Genomic DNA, 26,469 nt, shown 5'->3' on the forward strand with positions numbered 1-26,469 from the left:
GCACAGCCACTGTCTGCCACATCCCTCGTGGCTGGGCCTGGCGCGGCGAGCTGGCAGGCAGCGGGAGGGCACGGCCAGGGTCCAGCGGCGAGGCTGCCTTCCTCCACAGAAACCTCTGCCATAGCCGGCTCCTGCACGGGGGAGCTGGCTGGGCCTTCCCCTCCTGTGGGAACACCGCGAGTCTTGATTAAAGCTTACACAACCTCTTAGCAGGGAGTGGACGTAGGCAATTTACACGTCGGCCACAGCTGTCTTAGTAGGAAACAGGCACATTGCTACTTACAACACACAGTCCAGAGAGGCTTACAAAACAGAGCTCGCCACAGCACAAAATACCTCCAAAACTTCTCGTTTGAAACAGTCTAGAGGGTTTTTTTTAAAAAACAGTTTGGGAGGCAGGAGGAAAAGAATTCCACTGGAAAAAATCCCAGCTTGGTCTAGCTTATGAAAATGCACGTCTGTATTTTTATGTTGTGAAAATTCTTGTTTCACAAAAAAAAATAATTAATAAATTCCACAGTTGTACTTCTGGAATTGGAAGTCCACAGTAACATCTCCAGTGACTTTCCAAGTCCTTCAGACCCCTGGAGAAAAATGATTTAAGAGAAGCGTAAGCCAGGGGTGTTGGTGCGACGTGAGAACAAGCGGGCTGGAAGCGCTGCACCCACCCCTCCCCCCCACAGTGGTTTCTGCTGCCCCTGCTCCCACGGGGCAGGACCCCTTCGCTTCAGGGACCTTGATCGGGGCCCGATTTGCCCAGTCCTCTCCCAGTGGATCACTCGAGCATCACATACAACTCCTGCTTCCAGCACATCAGTGTTAGCGCTCAGACCTGAGGTGCAAAGGGGGGGGTGGGGGGGGCACTGCGTTTAGATCCCAGCTGCGCTCCCAGGCTGAGCCCCCGAGGCACGCGCCCTGGGTGCCAAACGCGCTGGGCTTTGCCAGTGTTTCCACTATCCTTTCTCCCCCTGTTGAACGACGCCAGCCTGTCTCCGACAGTGACTCGCATCAGCTTAATCCTAGCTCCAGAGGCAGGAATAATTTCATCCCCATCTGGAGCAACAACACAGCACCACAATCCACATGTTTGAAGGCATAAAGCAAAGAGCATCACATTCATGGGAAACCACCTCGAGGGTCAGCTAAGGACTGTGTTCCCTGCAGCCCAAATTTTGCTTGAATACAGGAATGAGACAAGCCTGTTCCCTTGGAAGACGTGGCAGAAATCTGTAGGCAATGGAAAGAAACAAGAGCTGACAACACATCATTAAAAAGCCACTAACAAGGGGGTTTGCTTTGTTTTTTGGTTTTTTTTTATTGTTTTTAAATATAACTTTTTTTCTTTCCAGAAGTCATTATGTCAGACTCCATTAACATTCAGATAAACAAGTGAAAGAACAACAGATGGGCACGGTCTGGTAGCAGGGCACAGCCGCCGGGAGCAGGGCTTGCCTTGCCCTGTGGCAGCGCTCTCCCCGGCCCAGCATCCCCCCGCTCCATACCGGGATGGCGATGGCTGGTGGCCACCACAGGACAGTCCCGCTTCAGCCACAGCGAGTTCACGGCAGGGCAGACAGGCTGGCAGCTGTGGGATCACAGCACTTGGCCTCCCTGCTCGCTCTCAGCCAGGCTTCCCCAGACGGTGCGGAGGGGCAGGCAGCGGCGGCGGCGGCGGCACTACCAGATCATCCACAAAAATCTGAGCGACTCCTGGCCGGGTGGCAGCATGGGGCGTTTTGGGCCATTTTCAGTCACTTCAGGTGAAGCCCCTCGAGCTTGTGCAGTGCTGCCATCGCAGCCCCCCTAAATTTCAGCACAGTCACCCTATCTCGCAATCCACATTGGCTCCCCTACAGCTGTACCCCCCTTCCCTTGAGGCAGGGGACAGCTGCAGCAGCAGCCGCTGCTGCCGGCAAGCAACCTTTTTGCCTTCCCTCAGCACCATTCTGGATGCGTCTCCAGCCTGCCCACAGGCCCCCCTCCCAGAGGCTGGAAAAACCCATGCCCGGTTCACAAAGCATCCTGGTGTCAAGGTTAACGGGCTGTAAAACTGCAGCAGTTCATCACACTATGCACACTATGAGAAATGTTTATTAAATTGATTTTTGTTTCATTTCTTTTAAAAAAAAGGCAGAAAGAAGTTAAACACACTGCTTTGTGGCATGCTTCACTATGAAAAAATCCCAAGCATTCAGTTAAGCTGTCAGCGGCTCTGTTTGACCTTTTGATGTGGTCTTTGAACTCAGACCTCTACAACTGACTCTCCTCCTCCCCGCCAGCCTCTCCTCCTCCTCCTCCTCGCTTCAGCTCACAGCCGCTTTCTCAGCTGTCACTAGCTCCAGGAGGATGCTTCCCTGGAGAGGGAGGGGGCTGTGTTTATAGCCCACAATTTCATCCTCAAGTTTGATTTTTGGGGGTGTGGAGAGGAGCAGGACAGAGCCCCATGCTGCACACACGAATGTGCAGGTGTGCAGGAGAAGGTCTGCGGCAGGGCAGGGGTTCTGCCTAAGTGGGTTTTTTTCCCCCTTCACCTCAGCCAGCTTTGGGACCAACCAGCTGGCGGAACAGCACTGTCACTTTTGGATCTTGGTGCTTGCAACAGGGCGAGTCCCCTCAGCCCTTCACAGCTCCCTCTCTAGTTCAGTTTAAATCAGGCCCAGCCTCACAGGACACCAGGCTGGAGGAGACCCAAGCGGGTGGCTTTTTTCTGTGAGGGTTTCTCAGCTACTTCGTTGTTCTTGAGCATGACAGTTCCTCTCTGTCCCGCTTCTCCCAGGACTGAGCATCCTGCTACAGCTGATGACCACTCCACGGAACATGGGGCCCCTCAGTGAGTAACTCTGCAGGAAACATTACCCCCTCTGCAAAACTCCATCCGCCCCCTCCCACGACCTTCCTGGCCGCTGGCTGTTACCCTCCCGCAGCACCTTTCCCGCAGCAGCCACAGGGACAGGAGGTGGCCCAGGGAGCTGCCTCAGGAGCTGCTCACAGGTACAAGCCACCTCTGAAACGAACCGAAGAGCAAGTGCAGCCTGTGTGGGACACGGTCTGAGCACACACCCTGCCCTTCCTCCTCCCACAGCTCTCAGACTCCAAGTACCACTTTCTCCCCAGTGCTGCCGCCTGGGACAACCCAGGCCCCTAAAGCTACACTGCCCATGGGCACACCTGACCTGCATCGAGACCCAGTCCGTACCCAGTCCGTCTTCAAACAGAGCTCCAGCTACATACACAGCATCAACTGAATACTGAACAGTATCAAAAATACGGTATAAGGAAAGAAAACAGAACTGAAATGCTTAACGGCATATTTATACACATTTATCAACAGTCAACAAAAAAGGCAGCAAGTTACACATCCATTCTGTATGCTAACAATCCCGATGCACATATATGTAAACAAACATGCTTGGTTGATGCATATACATATAGCCACACACCAGAGTAGATGACCTGAAGGAGCTATGCTGGGGAGCCCGGGAAGGGGTTACCTACTGCAAAACCTCACCTCATTCTCGAAGTGCACAACGTGGACATTCAGGGCAGTGTTGCTTTAAGGCTATTTCTAAGGCTGAATCCTTCCCTGTCCAACCCCTCAATCCGAAGTTCTGTTGAAGCACTTCCTCCTCTTACCCAGCACAACTTGATATATATATATTTACCTATATACTTTTTAAAAGGCCCTATATACTAAAAGGCAGGAAGAGGAAAGCAGGGGGAGGGGAAGGGGAGAAAAGCCTCCAAACGGATCAGTTTGCCCCAGTGCAGGAATTTCCTATCCAGCAGCGGCAAAGGCCACGGCAGCCACATGCAGTGGACAAGGTAGTAGTTTAAAATGATTGCGGGTCTCCCTCCTGATCTGATCTGAAGCTCTTCACTGCAACAAAGGGGGAGAGCGAAATACTTGAAGAAACAGAAGTATTCCTGAAGTGGGGAAGATGATCACTGGTTTCAACTCCTCCCCTTACCTGTTTCGAGGTGGCAAAGAGCTGAGAGATACTATCATTCCCAGCTCAAGTGCCCCTACTGCTAAGGAAAAGGCTTTGCTTAAAAATATATATCTATAGAACTATACATATAATCTTTTTAGAGACGCTCTGATTTTATTACATAGCTCCTGGGTCACTCTCTCCCTCTATCTACATGGTAATGGCGTGGCATACAACAGAAGCCACATACATCAAACTGGCAATCAAAGCTTACCAGGTCACAAGAAAGCGTTTTAACTAGTGCGATCTAAAATCCTGAATTCCCTGGCTTTGATAAGCTGATCTCCTGCCATTGATGTAACTGGAAGTGGAAGGTCTTAAAAATAAACTTTTTTTTTTTTTTCCCAAAATCAGGTTATGAAAATTTCCCAGCAATGTTACAGTGTGCGACAATATGCTGTAAGTAACGAAAGCTTCACTGAACAAGAGAGTGATGCTAAGATGACATTTTAAATGTGTATGCATATGGCTGGGCACCCCCCAAGCATCATCCTGCAGTACATAAATGCAGGATTTCTAAGGTTAAAGACTTTTTTTTTTTTCTTTAGAAAAAAAATGTTTTCTTCATTTTTCTAGTATCATTTGTATGCAAGCATTAGCTTAACAGCGGAAACTTAGTTCTGAACTAGACTTTCCCAAAACCATATGTCTATAAAGGAACATTGAAGGAAGTTAGAAAGCGACAATATTCAGTTTGTTATATTTGAAAAATTGGGACTAAAATTCACCCCCAGCCACTGTTCCTTCAACATAATGAATCAATGGAAATGAGCCAGTTTATGAAGTTATAGCCCCAAGAAAAACCCCACAAAAAACAAAAAGCCAAAAACATTCCGACTCTTCAGAAAGTAAAAAAAATTAAGCGTGACTTCTGTTAGAGGACTGACCTACAATACAAACAGGTCGGAGAGGAACAATGCGCCTGCATTTCCTCCAGGACACTTGCACCCAGGTGACGGGGCTGCTTCCTCTCCTCTCCCTCTCTCCCAGGTTTTGGGCAGTCAGCCAGGCTTCCCTACAGACAGCTTGGAAACGCCAGGGAGTCAGGGTGATGGTAGGAAAAGATAAGTACAAATGAACAAAAATGCTAAATTCTGCTTCAGCATCCAATTACATATATAAAAAAAAAAGTTGGTGTTCAATAAGAGAGTAAAAACCAAGGCAAAGTTTTCCGGTAACAGGCTGCAGCCTTCTCCTCTGCACATCTTCCACCAGCGTTATTTCTGAGTTACGGGGGCTGTGGAAGTGGGAGGAAGGACTCGATCTGCTGCTATGGCAGCTTTCCCCATCACACAAAACTGATGTGTAACTAACTCAGCCACAAGGATACGGGAAAGTTTTATTTATTTTTAAAAAAAAAAGTACTTAAAAATAAAAATGATAAGTACTGGATGGTAATACTGGAAGTATTTATATACATAGTTTTTTTTGTCTTTTGTTGAAATGTCTCCTGGTCACTTGGTGGCACTTGGGGTCCCCTCTAGCGCCGTCTGCCCTGCTCCCCCCTTCCCCTCCCCCAGTTCTCACGGCTCAGTAGACGGAGCTGTTCCTTATGCCACAGCACAGCACCATGCTCAGGATCATTTCGAAGATCTGTTGGGAGACACAAGGGCACCAGTGAGGCACCTGCCAGTATGATGCAGGAGCTCCCCCCTCTCCCAAGGTCCCCCACTCCACATAAACACTGTCATGCCAGAGATAAGGGCAGAGACGCTGTGTCTTTGCTGCTGTTTTCATTAGGAGATGGCCAGTTCGAGATAAGATGATGTTCCCCCCCTCTCTCGAGGACAGCAGTGGTGGTACTGTTGCAAGCTGCAGCAAATGCTCAGAATCCCTCTAGCATTACAGCCCAGCCTTTGGGCAGGCGCTAGGCTACCAGCCCACGCCACCCACCGCTCACTGGGGAGCAAACCCACCGTGGCAAAGAAAGCAAATCCCTTCCCACTGCAGACCCCAGTGACAAAATACAGCAGCCCGAGAAACGCGTGGTGTTGGAGGCAGCCAGGAAGGCTGATGGTGCTCTGCCCTTCTGGATGGCGTTGCAGATGCTCCTGCTTTACTGCGCTCCCCGGGCGCCTGCCCTGACGTCCCAATCCCCTGGAGGGATGATGAAGCCCCTGGTCTTGCCATGTCCCAGAGCAGCTGGGGTACAGAGGGCTGGTGCTGCGCGCCAAGCTGCAGAAGCATCTGGAGAGGGATGGATCCAGCCCAGCCAGAACAGGACCAGGGCACCCCAAGGCGGCTTGTCCACATCCCCCAACAGCAGGACACCACGCAGTCACACTTACCATGATCACGGCAACCACGATGGCAGCGATACCAATCAGGTACAGCTTCCCAGAGAACAGCTCATCAATTTTTTTGTGGCAGCTTGAGGACTGAAGCAGAGAAGCATGCTGGTCAGAGAGGGTGCTTTCCCGTCACCCATCCCCAGCAACCAGAAAGGCAGGTCCCTGGTCCTGCTCACATCCATGGGTCCTGGCTCTAGACCTCCCACCAGATTTCACCCCTCCACACCTGCCAGCCCCCTCAAGCGGGAACAGCAAAGGACGAACTGACAGGAACCTCTGACAGCTCTCTACGCCACCCACAAATAAATGAAATCTCCACCCTTTACCTAATTCCCAATAAATCCCCAAGTTTCCCTGGCAGCTGAGTTTCCTCGCAGAAGCTGTGCTGAGCAACGCGCAGCTGTGCCTACCTCAATAAGGCTTTTCAGGATGTCCTTCTTCGGGCAGAGGTCATCTCTCCAAACAGGAGTGACAGCTGCTACTACATTGTCAGGACCACAGCAGTCCAGCTACATGGAGAGAGAGAGAAAGAAAAAAACCCCCAAACAAACCCCAAACCCCCCAGCATTAGCAGACTGCAAACACTCACGCAATGCTCTCCCCACCGTTAAACATCCTTGAAGCCACCTAAGACCATCTTGTAGGGGGAAACAAGGGAGGGCGGATATAAATCTCCAAATTAATTTTTTTTCTTTCCATGCAATGCAGCTACTTCCTACAATAGTCCCAGACAGGTCTGGCATTGGTATCCTGGAGGACAGTGAACACAACTCTCCCCAGAGATTTTGTTTCCTGCTGAGCAGAGGAGTTATCGGGATTAGTTCCTAAAAGCAACAGTTTTCCTCCACTGAATTTTACTTAAACCAGGGGTGCTGAGGTAAATGAAAAGCAACTTCATCAGAGCTCGGGCCAGACTTCCCAGCACAGTGCGAAGGACAGAACACTGAAGAGGGCACAACTCTGTTTCTTGAGTGTAAGGACAGCAAACTTGACAGGCTAAGACCTGCATGTAGCACCAGCTGCTTTAGATCCTGCTTTTCCCATTCATTTTCCTGACCCACATTTTTAATTCTCCTTCCTCCCACACTCTCATTTCCTCTGGCTGCAAGGAACCCCTATGGAAATTTCTACATAGAGCTTGGAAAGCAGGCAGCAAAATCACAGTGCTTAGAACACATTTGATCCAGTTTGCTCCTAAGCATAAAAAAAATCCAGGGTTGCCTTCATTCCCTGCCTGAGGACTTGTAGTTCAACTTACTGCCTCTGCCTCGCTGGGGAGGATCAGTCTATGTGCAGTGACAGTCGCACGTCACCACTTACCCACTGACAAACCACACGCAGAAGTTAACTGGGTGGCTTTCGCAGCCCGCAGGGGGGTCCCATCCACCAGCGGCTGCTTTGGCCAACCGCAGCAGCCCCAGCAGAGCATGCAGCAAGACTGCTGACATCTTACCGTTTCATGAAAGGTCTTCACTACAGCCTTCCCGTTGCTCGCGTCTGACTCTGCCATGAGCGCTTGTTGAAACGCTTGATCATAGAACTGCTTCACATCTTTGGCTATCTAGGAAAGACGGGAAAAACTCCCTTTCAGCTAGAGAAGGAGGTAACCCATGCAGCAGACGTGCCCGAAGGGGGCATGCTCCCTCTAATGGCACTCGCAGGTGGGCGAGCAGTTTTTAAATAGATTTGGACCCCGTTTACTTGCACAAGTGTGTGAAGAAAGGCCTGCCTTTCATAAGGCTCACGTCCCGCCAGCTACAGCATGTTAAGAGCAGCAAATATTGAGAACCTCATCCACTAGCCAGCCGGAGTGCTCCACGAGCTCTCTCTAGCAGCCCAAACTGCCGAGGCCTGGAGGGTGAACCCCAAGATCTGAGACAGCCTTCAGCCCACGTGGATCTGCTCTTGGGCTCAGGAACGCAGAGACAGCTTGTCCTGAGCTACCTGACATATGGAGACAAAACAAGCAGGCAACACAACTCCCACCGAGGCTGCTGAGGGAGGACACTCTGAGGAGGTCAGGAGGAGGTGGGGTGCACAAGCAAGGCCATCTATAGCACCCTGGCTTGCTGTCTGGCTTCGAGGGGATGGCAGGAATTTGGAAAAGATTGCACACTCCAGCTGCATGAGGTGGATCATTTGGGTTGGGCAGCTTAGGTGCTTTCAGATGGATGTCAAACTCTGGCTGGGTCCCCCATCCTGTAAATGGTTATATGAGAAGCCTTATCGGTACGCCAGCCCTGCCACCTGGGCTGGTAAACTGCAGCCACCCATGGGGGTCAGCTCCACAATGCAGTAACTCTTTCATTTTCAGGGAAACTGGCCTTGCGGCTTCTCCTCTAACACCCTCCAATAATTTGGGAGAGACAGATGAAAGGAGGACATGCAAGAGAAGCAAAAGGAAAAAATACAAGCACGTACAAAAGGGAAAATGCTTCCCAGAACATCTGCTCTTGACAGCGAAGGCTGGATTAGCGCATGAAAAAAGAAACTGCAGCAAGAAGGAGCATGATTTCAGTCAATTATCCCAGCATTTCTCCATCACTGCTCAAAAAAGTTTGCTTTGGAGGGTGATGTTCTCCGATCAAAACATCCGATTCTGGTACGTGGAAAAAAATAATCCTGCTTCTTCTTGCCTCCCCCCTGCCTCCCCATCCTGTATCTAAAGCATCTCCAAGCAGGCAGGCTGAGGGACAGACTGCCTTCAGCTTTTGTGCAGGAGCACCCTGTGCCCACACGGCAGAAGACTACTGTCCCCGCAAGGGGCTGCAAACCCAGGTGGAACGGAGTCCCCACCGGGAGCAGCTCGCAGCGGCTGGGATCATTCAGCGCTTCCCTCCCAGCCCACGCTGCGCCCCAGGTGCCCCAGCTGAGGCGGGAGAAGCTGCCTGCCTTATGAGCGGGGCCTCCCAAACAGCCCATTCATCACCAAGGCTGCAAAAGCTTCTGGGGCCAACAAACGGCCACCGTTCACTTCAAAATGCAAAATCAATTTTAGGGGTTGAGGCCACCACTCTTGTATTGGCAAATCCTAAATTTCTCAGCTTTATGCTCAGGTGGCCAAGCACCTTCTCCCCAGGACGGAAGGCAACAGCCACAGGGTCCCTCCTTATTCAGGCTTCGCTTTTTTTGCTGTCAGTTCAGTTGCGCATCTTGGACTCTTCGGGATTCACAAACTAACATCCTGTGCGGGAGGCACAGCCCCTCTGCAAAGGTGAATTAACTCCTAAATTGCTAGGAAACAGCACCCTGCCTGCATAACTGTATGTTGAGCCACGGAAGAGTTTATTGCCATGAAGTCATGCTCTCTCCAGTGAATGACTCCAAGGGTGTTCCCACTCACGGCTGAGCTGGTCGCCTGTGGCCTACACGCTGTGAAAGCTGAGCAGGCCACCACCTCCTTACACAGCTGGCTTACCTCTCTTGGTGAACACATCTCCTACTCTGCCAAGTAGTCCCCATCTCACCTCCACACCCTCGGTGGCTGAGTGATCAACAAACAGCCCGCTGCTTGCTGCAGCATGGCCGTGGTTCCCATACATTAATGGTTTTGCTCCTTGAGCCCAAACTCTGCACGTGTGCGAGCAAGGCGGCGAAGGGAAGGTGAGCGGAGGGGGAAGGAAAAGCTACAATTTTCAGTCCTGCCCTTTGGCTAATCCTATCCTCTCCAGGCAGAGGACCTTATCCGAGCAGTCCCTCGCCAGGTGCCTGGGACAGACACAGCACTTCTACCCCTCACGTGTGCACAGCGTATCAATCACCAGTGAGCTCAGTCCTAGCAGATGAATAGCCCAAGTGGGTTATATGATACTGGCAAAGAGCAGGCAGCACCATGCAATCCCATTAACACAGACACAAGCTCTCCCTGTACGGTATTCCCTCCCATCGGGGCCACGCAGCTGGGTTCGCTCTTTGGCACCTAGGCTGTGCAGATGCCTTTCCTTCACGACTTCGTACATGAATCAACTCATGCGGTCACTGACTGTGGCAGCAAGGAGGAGACCCGAGCGAGACAGGGTTATTTTTATTCCAGACATTGCACTACATATTGCGAGTGGCAGCTGCTACCATCAAGTGCTCACATTTAAAGTTCATCAGCCCAGCCAAGAGGAGTTAGGTGACCTGCCTGGGTCACACAACTAATCCAAGCCCCCGTGACTCAGTCCGGGAGCAGCTTGTGAGCAAAACAGCTCACACCGGGATCTGCTGCGGTTCTGCCCCAGCCTCCCAGTCCCACAAACGCAGGTTTTTGAGTCGTCTTACTTGGTCTTTGTTGACGAATCCCCAAATGCCAGCCGCAACTTCACAGGCAAACAGGATCACCAGGCAAGTGAAGAACTGCAAAGACAAATCAAGAGGACACTCAGCATGCCTGGCTACAGGCAAGAGCAGCAATTAGGTGGGCAGAGGTGTGAAGCAGAACTTCTACTGACAGAGATCGGAGCAAGGTGTTGCCTGACTTCAACCCATTTTCTCTCTCACACACGCACTTAGCCCAAACACATTTTCCTATAACTCATCGGATGCCACCTCATGTCCAGAATTCCCACTGGAATGGCAGAGCTGGGATTAGCAGAGTCCTTCCCACACAGGGGCTGGCAGGGGTGAGGCTGCCCTGTGCGCCACAAGACACAGCGCTCCTCTTCATGCACCCGCAGGGCCATCCAGACAAGCTTCCTGCTCTGCCACAGATGCTCCAAGGACGGGAATTGCCAGTGCAGGGTTAAAAGCACATTTCAGCTGCCGAAGAGCTGCAGGGTGTCAGGGTGTGATTTATGGCCACTTCTCTTGGCATCCACAGCCCTGCAAGGCTACTGCAGTTTTCTGTGTAAATACTAACACCGATGTTCTCTCACAGTCCCACCCTTTTTGTGCAGTCCCAGCACTCCTCCCTGCCATCCCCCCAAAGCCTCCCTCTAACTTTTTGCTCAGATCCCAGGATCATGTCGTGATGTTCAGTCTGTTAGACTGGGAATGGGAAGCCATAAAGCTCACACATCAGGGTCAAGTGAGAAGGCATGGACAGGCATGCTCCACACACAGCCAGCATTGCCTCCACAACAACATTACCCTCAGTGACTTCTTCCTGGGAAAAGCCCCAGACTGGGAGAGTTGCCACGGAAGTAAAGAAGCAAAAGAGCTGAAGCTGCCAGGGGAAGACAAAAATCACAGCATGGGGTGGGACAACAGCCTCTGGCTGCTGGGCAGTCTCTATTCCAGACAAAGCCCTGTTCCATTTTCTTCAACACCAGAGGAAACAGGAGTTTCCAGAATGATGCCATGACCTGCCTCTCACATAGAAGAGCAAAGCGTTATCAGCAAAATGGAATCGGTAGTACTGTCCTGACAGCGGGAAAAGGACTTTCAACATCTTTGTCCAGTTCCTGAACAACCAGCTCTTATTTAAACACCTATCTGCCCCTGGTTCTCCAGAAACGTCTTTGGGGGACTGGGTCCCACATCCCCCCCAAGGAATCACATCACCCTAAATCGCGGGCGTGGTTAAGTACTTAACTTCTGTGTTTAAGTACTAGGGCTCACTCTTGCAGCGCTCACCCGCCAGTGCAGGGTAGCTCATTTATCCCAGATTTAGAGGCGCAACTTCCTGCAGACGCAGTTCTGCAGGCTGGCTGCACACACCAGAGATGCAGCTTGACGCTATGGGAGCACAGCGGTGCTCCCGGTCAGGATGTGCCCCAGCCCCTTCCCAGAGAGCAGAGCCTGCTCCATGCCAAGCAGCCCCCTCCCGCCCTCCTGGGGTCTCGCCGCTTAGCTGCCATGCTGCCTTGGGCACAGGATTTCAATAGTGTGGAGCTTTGTGGTGCTTTCCCCCTTTGCAGTAAGCCTATAGTCCCCCCATCAGCTGGCTGCAGGAGAGGGCACAGCGACTGCTTCCCTGCAACACCCTGAGGAAGCTGCCTGGAAATGTTCTTGGAGCACGGTGGGATCCTCAGCCAGCAGAAAGCGTCATCGCGAGGTGTCTCCAGTCTGGCGAGCCAAGGCATGAGCAAACACGTGCAGCGCACAGCAGCTAGAGCTGCTAATTTCAGCCAAGGCAGCCGGTTTCCCTGTCGGGCCTCAGGTACATTGTACCATCTGCCCTTCTAATCCTCTTTCCAACTTTAAGAGGGAGGGGTAATTCAGGTTCTGTAATCGCTTGCGTTAACACACACAAAAAAAAAATAATCCAAAGCTGCCAGGCCTCGCTACAACAACCCTTGTCAGATTTGTGTGCGGGCTCCTCCTATTCTCAGCAGCAATGACAATGCCTGTGAACTCCTACAGCAGCTCTCATCCACTGATGTTCGGAAGTGCTTGATAAAAGCTGGTGAGAAGCACCCCCTTCTCAATGGCAAACAGAAGCAACTAGAGGCGAAGTGTCTGTGATAGCAAGGAAAAGCAGCTCCATTTTGCTCTGTCCCGGCTGAATCCACACCCATGGGTGACCACACCACCAGCAAGAATCTTCCAGTCCAATGAAGCCAAGTGCTGGAAAGTCCTTCCAAAATTTTTTTTGTTAATGTTTTACCCCTCTGATATTTTTTTTTTTTAACACTGGAACACGTGTGAGAACTTGCTTTAAATAAATGGGGCTCCCTTAGCCCCGAGGCAAAGGCTTTTGTGGCCACAGTTTATACAATTAAGCTCATCCTGTGCCAGAAATCCCAAGCTGCTGCCTCACATCAAGAATGCCTGCAGCACTTCAGTAATGGATTTTCCAGGATGCACCTAGACGTCCTCACTAGACATTTTGGGAAATCTTTGCTGTTTCCTCATCCCAACAGATAAAAATAGTAGATGATCCCTTAGAAGAACTGGAATTGCCACAGGCAGCCTTAAAATGAAGCAACAGGGGAAGCTGTAGGGGACATCAGGTAAGAAAAAGGGCTTGCTTAGACCATGGCAGGGGTTTTCACATATAACAGGGAGAATGAATCTCCAAGAGTCCTGCTGTTCGCACCTCTTCTGCTATGCTGCTGGCTTCAGCCTCTGTCCTGCAACCAGGCACGAGCAGGAGCCTGCAGCATGCCTGCCGGCTCAGCTGGAGCTCCAGCAGGCTGGGCAGAGATGCCCTCAGCCAGACTGCACTGCCTTGCTCCTTGCAGAGGTCTGCTAGTTCCCACCTACGCGCCCATGCATCCTTCCAGCCCATTTGCTGGAAAAGTCTCCAGCAAGGGAGGCACGGCCACGTGCTGCCCAGCAGGGACATCCCAGTGCCAAGCAGCATCCACAGCTTTGCACCTCTTACCGTTCCCAGAAGGCACTGAGACTCCTGAATAGCACCGTAGCATCCCAGGAACCCCACGAACATCATGACAGCTCCGACTGCAATCAGGATGTAGATTCCTGCAAGGCAGAGCGAGAGACCGACACATTACTGCAGAGCTTTGTACAGCAGCATCCGAGTGCCTGGCAAGACAGTCGGGCTGCCCGGGGAGGCTCGTTATGGGCGTGCAGAATTAAGGCCTGGAAGATACAAGCAGAGGCGGCAGCAGACATAGTAGAACAACACAACAGGCACAAGTCAGGTCTCAAAGTGTTTGTAGCTGCTAACAGCAGAACTTTAAGAAATGCATCATCTCCAAAATCAAAGGAAACGCAGCGAGCTCAAGCAGTAATAGGCAGAGGATGTAGCTGGCAAGACAAAGCTTTATAGCATCCTCAAAGCTGTAGTATGGGAGTTCCCATGGCAGGCTGTTTAAAACATTTAAACGGAGGAGATGAAAGTGATTAGTCAGCATAACTTTTAAAATAAACAATAAGGCATATGGTTTATTTATATCAAACATCATACAAATATTTATCTGGCTAACATTTTAAAGACAGACAAGCCACAAAACCAAGGGAAAAGCACTGCTTAAGCCATCTCATTTAATATAATCTGGCTTCTTTGTTATAGGCCCTTCTACACAAAAGACTACTTTTTTTACTTCAACTTACTAAATTTGCAAAGCCAACTTACTCCATAACTAGTTCAAAGATTGGAAATGAGGCAGGGGGTGGGGTTGGGTCTGAGGCTCTGAAAACAGAAGAACCGAAGTTTATTCATTCAGGAAACAAGAGCTTAGCTCAAGGCTCATGTCTGCTGCCACAAGTAATCACCACAGTCTATAACCATGAGACTGGTGAGGCCATGGTGGTTACTCGGCCAAACGCTACCAGCTCCGTTAAATTTGTTTCCTTTTAAAAAAAAACAAACAGCTTCCTCTTGGTGTATCTCATATATTTAGTGTGGTTTTGGTTAACTACTGTTCTCAGGTATTGTTGTTCTACTGTTTTCTAAGTGAATCCTACTTTCCATCCAAAAGCAATTTGACACATGCAAAAAATAATCAAAGAAATAATTACAAACGAGGCAAGACTGCAGTCACCACTTTTAATTGACAGTAACGAAAAACACCCTACCATCATGAGAATAAACATACATGGGGCATCCCAGAGGTAACAGCAATACAGTGAATCTTGCTAGTGCTTGGGAGACACATTCCTTCAATGAAATGTATTCTTCTGCTATGAGTCAAAATGTTTTTATAGTTATTAATCAAGACTGTCAACTCCCCTTTAGGAACAGCACTGAAGTATAAACAGAGCTCAAGATTAAAACTGCTTGTACATAGCCATCACATTTAAGGTTTTTCTTATCTTTGTAGCTTTTAAACGATCCGATAAAGTGCAAAGTTTAAAGCGCATGCGCTGAGAGCAGAGTTAAGCCAAGTTGAAACCCTTCTCTAAAAAAACCCAGATACATAATAATGGTCTTGACTTGTTTACAATCCCCTTACAGGTACACTGAACTTGGGAAAGGGTGAACTTTAGCTCCTGCCTCTTCCCTCCTTAAAACAAAAGTCACCAGCACCCAAACAATGCAAGCGCCAATGCAAGGGCCAACTCGGTGAGAGGTGGTGATGGAAACGCCACCCCTGCAGCCCCAGCACAGGGACCCTCCGGACAGCATTTCTCACCAGCACTGTGCTTGTACAATGCCTCCCACTATATTTAGGCGCTGCAGGAGGGAGGAAGCCAGCTGCAGGGGAAGCGCCAGCACAATGGAGCGTGCTGACCCCGCAGGAAGCCCCTCTTCACAAAGCCTGGCCAGTGACACCAACATCCTCACAGCAACGTTGCCAGCAGAAGGGAAAAAAGACACAAGCCGCACCTCCTGATGCGTATTGAAGGAGCTTCAGAGCCTAGCAGCCACAAAAACCCAAGAGGCAGTTGGGCTGTTGAAGCTCCCCAGCCAGGGTCAAGACACCTCCTTAAATGATGTGAAGAGAAGGGGAAAAACAAGCAAAGGAAACCCCCCAGCAGAATTTCTTGGAAAGGACAGGGCAGCAGGTAAAGTTTGGTGGCCGTGTCTGAAGTAGAATTGGGTGATTTTACCCCAATAGCTGGATTTGACGTGAGGTGGAGTGCGGTGGCAACCAGGCAGAGAGCCAGCGTGGTGAGCACCAGGCTAGGGTGTGCGCAGGGACAAGGAGTCCCAAAGGGGCTGGGGGTGATGGGAAGGCACAAATGCATCCTGCACAATGAAGGCTGTCTGCTGGACGCCTGCCAGGCTCCAGAAACCAGCTGAGATTTTCGGAAGCCACATAACCAGTTTCAAGAAGAACAATTACAATCAGTAATGGGCTCCCAAAAAAAAAGGTCTGCTTATGGTCACCAGAATTTGTTAATGCCCAAGAACCAGCCCTCACCGCTCCAGCTCATACCAGTGATGCTGCTGGTTTGGGTTTTCAACCCAAACCACATCAAGTTTTTCCGTCTTAGCCTTGGGTGGCTCTCCACTGGAGAGTCTTCATTACAAGTTGCTCTTGGAAAATCAACTTTGCTCATCTCAGAGTGCAGCAGCTTCTGACTTCTCCTCCCATTAAGTCATCAAAGAGAAGACAAAGCTGAGCTGGGGGCAAGTCATTTCAGCACCTGAGAAGTCACTATTCAGGCTAACCACCTCGGTAGGTAAGTAACAAGCAGATGCAGCAATCTGGAGACAAAGCAGAATGATGCTGCAGGGACCCCAATGACCAGGTCACTCCTACAGACAGAAGATTTTATTCTCAAAGTCTTAAACAGCACTAAGGGCAACTTCTAGGCTGACCAAATATAGCCAGGAGATCACAGAGCCATAGAGCAGCCCAGGTTTGAAGGGACCTCAAAAGATCATCTGGTCCAACCGTCTGTGGGAAAGGCAGCCTACATGAGACTATCCAGCACCCTGTCCAGTTGTTATCTTGAAAGCCTCCAGCAATGGGGACTCTACCATGGCCCTGGGGAGGTTGTTCCAAGCAAATGGTTGTTCTCACTGTAAAAAATGTCTTTCTTATATGGAGATCATCAGGAAAATTTAGGAGCTGCTGGCAGCTAGGGAAGTTTCGCTCTGAAAACTGGCAAGAACCTTAACTGATGGAGGAGACTAAGAGGAAAGAGACCCATTTGCCGTTTTACAGAAGTCTTCCAGAAGCCTGTATACTTGCTGGGATTTGTGCAGCTCAAAAAAATACCAAAGCCAAACCTGACCTGCTGAGCTCCCACCCCACACAGGCCATGCAGACCTCGGACAGGCAAGTGAGGTCCCGGCTTCCTGCTTCTCCCCTGCTCACGCTTCGCCAACTCCTCACCAGAGCCAGCGCTGCTGTCAAGCAAGCAAAGAGCAATAAGTAAAAGAGGGAAGGGAAGATGTGCACCGTGTGCTGCTTCCTGACGGAGCCCAGTGGATGTGACCAGTGGGGTGGGAACAGCAGGAACACGCAGCCAGGTGGGGGAGAGGGCAGTGATGACTGGCCTGAACTCAGAAATCCAGAAAAATCCCTGGAAGGCTTTTGGGATGAAGGCCAGCTTCCTTCCCAGGCACAAACAAGTGGCCATTATGGTCCTGCCTTTTGTTATTGAGGGCCAGAGCAGCCTCCTGGCAGGCCACTAAGTGGGACTCTGCTCCAGAGTTTATTTAAAAAAAAGCACAAAGTATTTAATGCAACAATAGTGTCTTGTACCATAAATGCTAGTGGTGTTTCTCTACAGAAATGCCAAGCTGAAAGCTGCAAGAGCGAACAAAAGCAACCAAAGTGCCCACCACACGCTTTGGATGGCGTTTGTTTCCCCACAAGGGATGGGGCCGGTGGGGTGTCTCTGCCTCCGGACTGGGTACCAGGCAGCTGGGGGGCTATTTCATAGCATCCACAGCCCAGACGGGAACAGCCAAGACCTCTTCCCTGAAAGCGGCCTGACACATCTTAGCTTTCATTCCTGGCAGGCAGCAAGGATGACAGCTAGCATGGGTTTGGGCTCAGTGTCTGTGAGCAAGGTACCTGTCATCCCCATCCCGAATGACACATTATCCTCCTTAAAGTCAGAGCAGACTCCCCCTAGCACAAGCCTCCTCTGTAAGCATCAGAGACGGGGTTAATCCTGCCAGCCGGTCCTGCATGAGAAACTCCTCACCAAAGCAGCATTCCCTCCTAAGGGCTCCACCCAAACTGGCACAATCCTGCATGAGCAAGGCTCCAGCTGCCTTTCACATGACACTTCCCAGCTCATTTGTATTGCCGTTTTCTCAGGGGGTTTAAGACAAGAAATGCTGTTTGCCATGAACAAAAAATAAAATCAAGAGAGTTATAAAATGCAAACTGCAGTGCCTACAGTCATGCTGCTCCCTCCGTCAGCAGCAGTAGGTAACCCTGGGAATAGTTAGAGCTGCAGCAACAGGTACAGTGAGCTAATCATTTATAGGTGTTCATGGTACCAACATGCCTCCACATCCTGCAGTAACACTAGAGCGTTATTTCTAACCCTAGGGCACAGTTCTCTGTTAAGGCAGCAGTAACGACGGTTGCTGAAGCTGCCATGTATAACCACCCACCCATGAAAGCAAGCAGTGAGCTGCAGGACCTGCATCTTTGGAGTTGGGGAAGTCAGAGAAGGACTCACAGAGATGAGTGGTATCAATACTGCCTGGAACACTTTCTCTCTCTTTGAGATGGAGCCTTAAAACAGAAAGAGGGAAAGAGGACCAACCAGTCTTAGCTTCACCTACTCATTACAGAGAGATTCAGGGTCCTGTTTGAATCCAAAGCAGAAACACAGCAACCACGACATGATCCCTTCACTCAAGAGCCATTAGGACACAATGCACCAGAAAAAAGCAACAGCAATGACCAAACATCACCCCCTGTTCCCTGACACCACCAGGGCATATGCTGCTCTGGGAGGCAGGGACCTCCTAAAGCTTAAGCCACGTGGAAAGCCCCCAGATATCAGACTGAGGGGACTGATAGTAATAGAGTACTTCTCTCTGGATGGTGCTAGGTGGGAAAGAACAAAAAAAGCAGCTAAGAGGGCAGCTTAGCTCCCAGCTCACGCAGATGATACGTCTTTGGTCTTTGGAGAGCCCTTTGCCTCTGGGCCAGGTGGGAAGCTGGATGCTCAGTTCTGGGAGCAGGAAAGGGAGAGAAAAAGGCAGAAATCTATGTCAGTACTTGCACTGGCATTAAAGCGGCATAGCTGGTGCCTGCAGGGTTGTAAAACCCATGTCCTGTCCCTGCTGGGAAGTAAAGAAACAAGTAGAAAAAAACCAGACTTAAAAAAAAGGACATGATGAAAAACAAGTAAAAGGAGGCACAAGCACAGCAGAGTCCCTCCAAAACAAGCAGGGAGCAGGCTGGCCCGGCCAGCCCTCCTCTGGTGCCCCACCAGAAATTCTGTGCAGCTCCAGGCATGGGCATTCCCAAGCAGTGCCCTACCCCTCCCCCCATTTCAATCTCCTCCCAGCAGCTTTAACTCATTAAGCTAATGGAAGCCAGTCTCTTCTCCCAGGTCACCATGGCAATGCTTCCAAAAGACATAAAAGAGAAGAAAAACATAAGATGCACACACCCCCAGCATCACACCATGCTTCCCAGGAAGCCCAGGCAGCTCTCCAAGCCGTGCCTGCCCTCCCCACGGGATGTGCTTTAAGAAGGGGCTGGGAGCAGAGGGAAGAGATTTTTGTGTTTATTCTCCCGACGGACAGGCTCCTGGGGGACACAACTCTGCACATCCAAGAGTTTTGCAAGCCTCCAAGGGAGGGAAGGAGGGTGGGCTGTGGTGCCTACCCTGCCGTGGCTCCTGGCCTGGAGACATCACAGGGCTTGACACCACTCCTGCTGCAGGGAAGGGTGGGACCACCAGACGGTGGTGGGAGGGAGACTCCATCCTACCCCACACCACCAAACTGGAAAAATGCCCTCTCTGTAAGCCGAAAAAATGACCATGACGTGCTTCCTTGTAACAGCGGAGCAAGATACAGGCAGGGAGCAGAAAGTCCCTCCAGGACGGAATAGGAGCGGGAAACGGGTGGCTGCACCAGCCAGCCAGTGAGGGAGGGTCTCCGGGACATTTTTGTCCAGCTGCCCAGCAGAACTGGCCCAGCAGAGCCTACAGTGCTTTCTTGGAAGTGGGACGAGGCAGAGGGGGTGGAAAAGGAGAGAGTTTGCTGGAAGACGACAACCGGGAAGCCCCTCCGTCCCTCTCCGCCCCCTTCCGAAGAAAAACATTGCTGCTCTGTGGCTGCTAATGACTTTCAGATGGAGCAACAGGGCCACAAAGTATGGAGAGCTCTCCTGGGGCAGCGTGCCTCACACGGCAAGATGAAAGGCTGTGCATGCTGCCCTTGTCTGCAAGAACAAGGCCAGAAAGAAGCACGGGACACACCTCTGTCAGAAAAGCAAAGGGGAGGTGGAGAAAGCCCCAAACAACATCCTGGTGTGCACATACCCATACCCAAAACGGCTCTGTGCAGAGATGCCTCAGTCAGTCAGATTTCTGCCTACCCCAGAAACACTGGATGAGGACCCGAGTTTTCCAATGCTGGCACACCCACGCAAGCGGGGAGGAGGTCTGCTGCACATCTCCAGGACTGGAAGGGGCAACAGTGGTGCAGCACCGGAGACCCAGGCTGGAAGATGCCAGCCCAACCCTTTGCTGCCCCAGGCCACAACACACTGCTGGACACCTCCACGTGCCCAGGGGTCTCGCCTACTGACAGAGCCCAAATCCTGAGGTGGAGGATTTCCTGTAGGCTTTGCATCCCTAAACACATAGCAGGTTTTCAAAGGAAAGTGACGAAAGCTACAGCTCTGAAAAGCAAGAAGCCACCTTTGGCACAGGCCCCCAGCACAGCCAGTGAGAGGTGACAAAGGAGGAGGACAACTGCATTATTTGTAGTCAGATGTATCTGACCCAAGCAAAACCTGATGGTACTGATTTATGGCCTTAAATTGTAACCAATTTTAGTCTGCAGAGTGAACGAATCGCAGCAGTTGGCCACAATGAAGGTAGATTGAATTGTGATTAAATAAAAGTTGCTTTTTTAATACAAATTGAACTCTATGATAAAAATTAAAAAGATTGCTTGTATTGCCAGATATGTAGTGTAAGCCAGACAGTACTGACAAAGTGTTTTGTCTCAAAACTACTATTTCAAAAAGAATTCCAATATTACTGGAGTTGATCTGAGAGTGATTAGAAGAAAAATCTAGAACCAGTAAATGCCAGCTTTTAAGAAACTAAATAATTACATAGCTCTTAACCGTAAATAAGTTTATTTCCAAGAGAGAAAAATGCATATAGTCCTATTTTTTACAAAAATCCATAAACATATTTTTTTAAATATTTAATTAAAATTTTTAAATAATCAGTTTTGCTCACTGTGGTTCAAGGCCAAATGCAACCCTTGGTTTACACTCCCAAGCATGCAAGCCTGGCCACAGCTTGAGCCCCTACTGGCAAACCACTGACACACGAAGCCTTGAAACAGTAGAGCACAAACAGGTAAGAAAAACCAGTGCTGAACCAGCTGTGTGCATCCACAGGCATCACTGCAGTGCCTCAGGCCAAAACGGAAGGTGTTTTTTCACTGGTGTTTATTACAGTACCTAGAGAACAGGACTCGGGCTCTTCTCTAGGCCTTTCACAACAAGTTTAGCAAAAGATTTGCTGTTGAGTCTAACCCCATGATACACAGACATTGGCATCACCTTTAAAAGACGCCTTTCTGGAGGGATCAAGACAAGGATGGGACCATGAGCAGAAACCAAGAAGTCCCATTGCTCATGGCAAGTCCACACTCACTATAGCAGTATTGGCTTCCAGAGCCTTTACAACACACCAATGCCCAGTGCAACCCCCTCTGCAATGAAAACCTCCATGAAACCCTGGAAATCACTGCTGCGTCCAAGGCAGTCCTGAAAAGGCTAACTCTGAAAAGAGCTGCTGTTACGGATAGGAGGGACAGCTCCTCCACAACTGCCTAGCCAGCGCAAGTCTGGATGATGTGCCAGGCTGCTCTGCATGACCGGCCACATCTGGGACCTACAGCAAGAGTGGCCAAAGCATCCTCACACGCTGTGAGGACAGCAGACAAGCCCTGGGGAAGCTCAGGCAGGCATCCTGCTCCCTACCCATGAATGCACTGCCACTTGGCAGTGCTTCTCCTCTGCGAGGGTCAGGCCGCCCCAAGGCCAGCAAAGCCTCAGGACGGAACTTCAAAAAATCCCGAGCACACCCACAAAAGCCTGCCAGCAACGGTGTCATGCTGACTTCAAGGACAAGCATGCGGATGCAACTGCAGTTCAACTGTTTCATACTCATTTCTGAGAAAGACTTCAAAGCATCCCTGTGCTTTCTGGCCCATTTCTTCCAGCCCAGTCTGCACAAAAAGCAGCTTGAATTCATTTCGAGGGCAGAAATCATTATCCTGGATTGTATTTGTATGGAGCAGGAAAGCGACGAGTCTGTAATTCACCTTGTTAGACAGCCTGTGCCCTGTTAGCCAGCCTCCCGTCCTGCCGTAGCACAGCACACCATTTCACAGGCACGCTCGTGGCCTCAAAATCAGCCTGAACCCGTTGCTGCACCCAGATGTCCCCTCCTTGACTCCCACAGGCTTTGCTGCTGGACCCTTCTGGGAGCCGGATCCACAATCATCAGCCTGTCTGCTAGGGACTTCCCCCACCTCCCCCCCCCCGAAAAAAAAAATATGAAAAAAACCTGCTGCCTTTCTGTTGGGGCAACAACATGAACAGGACAGCAAGGAAAGGGAGCAGTGGCAGCAGCCTCAGTGGCCAAGTTTAACCCGCCACTGCATGCCTGTCCAAAACCTTACACCCCTCCCAAGGAACGCCAGTGCCAGCGTGCTCTGGGAAGGAGACACTGCTCAGGAGACGATTTAGCATTAAAACACAAAAACCCCTAAACAGCAGCAAAACCAAGCCCCTCCTCACCTCCAAAGCTACATGGAAAACCGCACCCCAGCTCTGGATGCCTTTGCACTCTTCCTCGTGGCTGGCCCTGCTCCCAGGGCCGAGCTAATTAGAGCCACAGGTCATGTCACCCTGTCACTTGCTGTGAGCAGCTGGAAGCAGATTTCCTATTTTGGATCTGGCAGGCGAGAGCGAAGCTGAGACCATCCTGCTGCTGCGCTCCGCTCCTCGTCAGGCAGCTTCAGGGAAAGCACGGGAAGGGTGGGTGGCAGGCCTGAGCGCCCAGTCATGCTCCCAGCACACAGGTGGCCCAGCAAGGGGCAAAGTGTGAAATCCAGGGTTCAGGTTTTACAGCAAACAAGAGCCAAGGCTTTTGTCCCCACCCAGCTGAAAGCGTTTTGCCCGCAGCAGCCATCCCTGTGCATCACATAACCAGATCCCTGAAGGACGGGGAACCTGGCTTTCCCGTCACATTATCCTCGCTATCATCCCACTGAGATGGGGGAAAAACAGTAAGTCCAGTGTCACCCACCTCTTCAAGATCCCCAGGGGCTCTTAAAACCAGTGACACTGCAGCACCAACTTATTATGGAGAGATCAGGCTGTTCCAGTTTGTACTGGTATCCGCAGAGATGGAGCAGCTCAGCCTTTTCCCATGGACTCTCATAACTTACTGAAATAGTTTTAGTTTGTTTGGTGTTTTTTAAAATGGTACTTTATGTGTAGGGTCAATAAGAACTGGTTAACCAGTTGTTAGCATCCAACTTATCAATGCCTTGATCTCTCTTGAAGGATGTTCTTTGGCCTGCTATCAACACTTTGCCCAGCCTCCAGACACAGTGTTATACAAGAGCAAGAAGCAAGAAAGATCTTAGTTTTTCAGCTATAAATACAGTAAATAAATGCATATAGACCATAAGCCTAGCTCAGGCAAGTATTTTCCTTTATAGTCATGAAAGCATGGAACTAGGATGCTCCAGCTACCCCCATCCCTGTTACTGCTTGGTCTTTACAGTGCTGAAGCAGTTAACTTGTCATTTGCTGGAGCGTTGGGTCCACAGCCAAAATGGAAGTGCCAAAGCCAAGACTGTAACAAGTGGTTAGGGGATCAGATGTTTTGCGAGCCGTGCTGAGGAAAAGTCCATGAACAAGAGCCTGTTTAATAACCTCCCAAGCCAGCCCACAAGATAACTTGTGGTTGCAGTGCCAAAGTGCTGGGGCAAGTGGGTACTGCCTGTGGGAAACCCCAACCTCAGGAGCTCCCACCTCGCAGCCTGGAGAGGCGAGCCGGGGAACAGTTGCCTGTGCCTGTGGGGGCTGCAAGAGTGGCTGCTGCAGCAGTCTGATCCGGCTGCAGGGGAAGCTGAGAGCAAGGACTGCTCCCATCCTCCTGCTCCTGCAGTGGGCTGAGGGCAAATAAGCATCACACCTGGTACCCTGGTAGCTGCCACACTCCCCACATCCTCCTAACCACTTCCCCGTTGCCATCAAATCACACACACCAACCAGCTGTGTTATTTTTCTACTCCCATAAACATAGAGACACCTAGGGAAAATAACCTTTAATAAAACAGCTCCAACTCTGGGGCAGGGGAAAGGGCACAGAGAAACCAGGAGACACCAAGGCACTGTTTTCCCACTCCCCCCTCCTCGCTAAGTACAAACCCCATGGTGCAAATTCTCCTCCTCTGACAGTTTTATTGCTTCCCCCTGTCCTGCAGCACCATGGCAAAGCCTGGCTGGCCTTTAAAAGCCTCCTGACAGACCTCGGGACCACCACACCATGCCAGACACCAAAAAGTGCTTTGCAAGGCGGGGCTACAAAAAAAACCCACACCAACACAGCTCTGGAGGCCAGCCCCAGAGAGGTCCCAGAGAGGTTCCCGCTCCTGAAGCGGGAACATTGTGTACATTGGATGTCAGAGGAGAAAAAGGAGGGAGTATCAGTTGTAGAGGGTGCAGGGAAAGGAAAAAAAAAAGAAAAAGCAAAAAGAAATCCAGCCTTCAGACTCCAGAGGGCTGGCTGGGAGAGGCAGCAGCTGAAAGAAATGCTCTGCTGTTATTACTGCATGGAAATTACAGCCGCCAGAAGGAATCCAGGCCAATCTGTTGCTGAATATAACTTTAAAAAGACAGCCAGCCTCTAATCATGGGCTGTTCACGGGCATAAGAAATCCCAGCACAGTGGTGGGACCCACAGTCCATTCCCCCCTGCCTTCTAAATAGCAAAGGCCGAGGACAAAGACAAAACAAAAAGGGGTGGAAGAGCAGAAGATGCCCAACAGGTGGGAGGGCTCAGCTCCTGCGCTCCAGGTACCCCAGGTTTTGGAAGAAATATGTTAACTAGGGAGATGTCATTTGTTGGCCCCCAGAAGGAAGGAAATGTTTGGGCTGGTTCCTGGAAAGGGAAGAGTTTAACTTCTTAAGAGTTCCCTTTTCTCTTTTTAAAGTAGAAATCTACAAAGGGGAAATGCTGTAAATACACCTTGGGGCATGACGCAGGAGAGGGGAGACAGCAAGGGAGAAAACCCCACCACCGTTTACAGTGGGAGCATCCACCGTAACCTGGCACAACCAGGGAGAGGGCTCAGCCATACCATTTCACGGGCAAGCAGGGAAAACCTTTTCCAGAAGGTAATTTCAGCTACAGGTGAGAACAGGACATTGGATTAGACGGGTCCTTGCACCAGCCCCAGTGGTCTGCACTCCAGGCCCCTTCCCGGCAGCCAGCCTCTCCTGCAAGCTGCTCCCCCTCATCTGTGAGGGATCAGTGGAGAATAGGGCAAAAATAGGGGTTTTCATCTTCCAGCAAGCCAGCATGCTGTCAAATTAATAAAAATCACGCTAAGCTTAACCATAACACACAGAGGCTCCACCTGCCCCTCCTGGAGAACATGAGTCACGAGCTCACCGAGCTTCACTTTCCACCACCAGTCACTCCATCAGCTACTTTTACATCCCTTTGGATAGGAAATGAGACACGCTTCCAAGAAGTCCCGTCTTCCCAAACATGCTCCAGGAGAGACCACAGCGGAGAACAGCACCAGAGAAAATCTACCATGCCACGACACATTTTCTTGCGCTTTTAGGTGCCATGACTTTAGATTCTGTACTTGGGCCACAGCCAACATTTAATGAATGCTTTGATTGCCATGGCAGGGGATATTTTGGGGAGCACGGGGGCAGCACGAGGTATTTTTAGTCTGACCTCCTTGCTGCTCACCCAGAGCTTTCCACCCTGACTCTGGGCACTCTGCAGTCCACCCTAGGGCACGATGCCCACACAGCGATGCCAGCATCCCCAGACTTACCGACATAGAAGGTGTTTGGGGCCTGCTTCTCCCCCAGCTGCAGGTAGAGGATATTTGTTGTCTGCGAGTCATGCCGGAGCCAAAGGGCCACTCCCAGTATGATGCCTCCAGCCAGCTGGGGAGAAAGCAGAAGGAAGCCAGCGTTATTCACTGCTCTGGCCATGCTGGACCTGGAGCAGTGGGACCTTTTCAGGTGGGAGCAGAAAGCTTTGTTTTCATCTTTCTGCAAATTCTTATTTGCTCCTTTCACATGCAAGAACACCCTTCCTAACCATCGTCCCACCGCTGCAGTGTGCTTTGTGCCCCATACCTCATGAGCCACACAATCTTCCCTCCCTGTTTTATGAGAAGACTGCTCATTCTGGGGACGTGTAACCCCTTCCCAGTTCCTGTAGGTGATTTCTTTCCTAAGAGCTATTTTATTACTCTATTAAAATGGAAGGCTCAGCCTTACCTGAGAAGCACAAGACATGCAACTGAGGCTTTTCGGAGAGCTTTTCAACAGAAGTCAGGATCAGCCCCAAGTATTCCCTTTTCCCAATGGGCTGTTATCACCCCATTTCATTTCTCTGTGATGTATAAACAGTGTTTTGGGTTTTGTTTGATTTGTCGAGAACTGGGTAGGAAGGATGGCAAGAATGTGGCT

At 50.5% G+C, this 26,469-nt stretch overlaps 1 protein-coding gene across 1 annotated transcript in view; it reads right to left on the reverse strand.

The window, feature by feature from the left end:
• Window positions 1-2,073: 2,073 nt before the first annotated feature.
• CD81 (CD81 molecule) overlaps window positions 2,074-26,469 on the reverse strand; it is a 34,589-nt gene continuing 10,193 nt past the window's right edge. The window contains exons 2-8 of the mRNA XM_037401995.1: window positions 25,824-25,938; window positions 13,530-13,627; window positions 10,544-10,618; window positions 7,734-7,841; window positions 6,691-6,789; window positions 6,278-6,367; window positions 2,074-5,582 (exon numbers count right to left, since the gene is read on the reverse strand). Of these exons, the coding sequence (XP_037257892.1) occupies window positions 5,520-5,582; window positions 6,278-6,367; window positions 6,691-6,789; window positions 7,734-7,841; window positions 10,544-10,618; window positions 13,530-13,627; window positions 25,824-25,938 (648 nt within the window). The 3' untranslated portion in view covers window positions 2,074-5,519. The remainder of the gene's footprint in view (window positions 5,583-6,277; window positions 6,368-6,690; window positions 6,790-7,733; window positions 7,842-10,543; window positions 10,619-13,529; window positions 13,628-25,823; window positions 25,939-26,469) is intronic.

Source organism: Falco rusticolus, chromosome 10 (genome assembly GCF_015220075.1).
Source record: "Falco rusticolus isolate bFalRus1 chromosome 10, bFalRus1.pri, whole genome shotgun sequence".
Taxonomy (NCBI): Eukaryota; Metazoa; Chordata; class Aves; order Falconiformes; family Falconidae; genus Falco; species Falco rusticolus.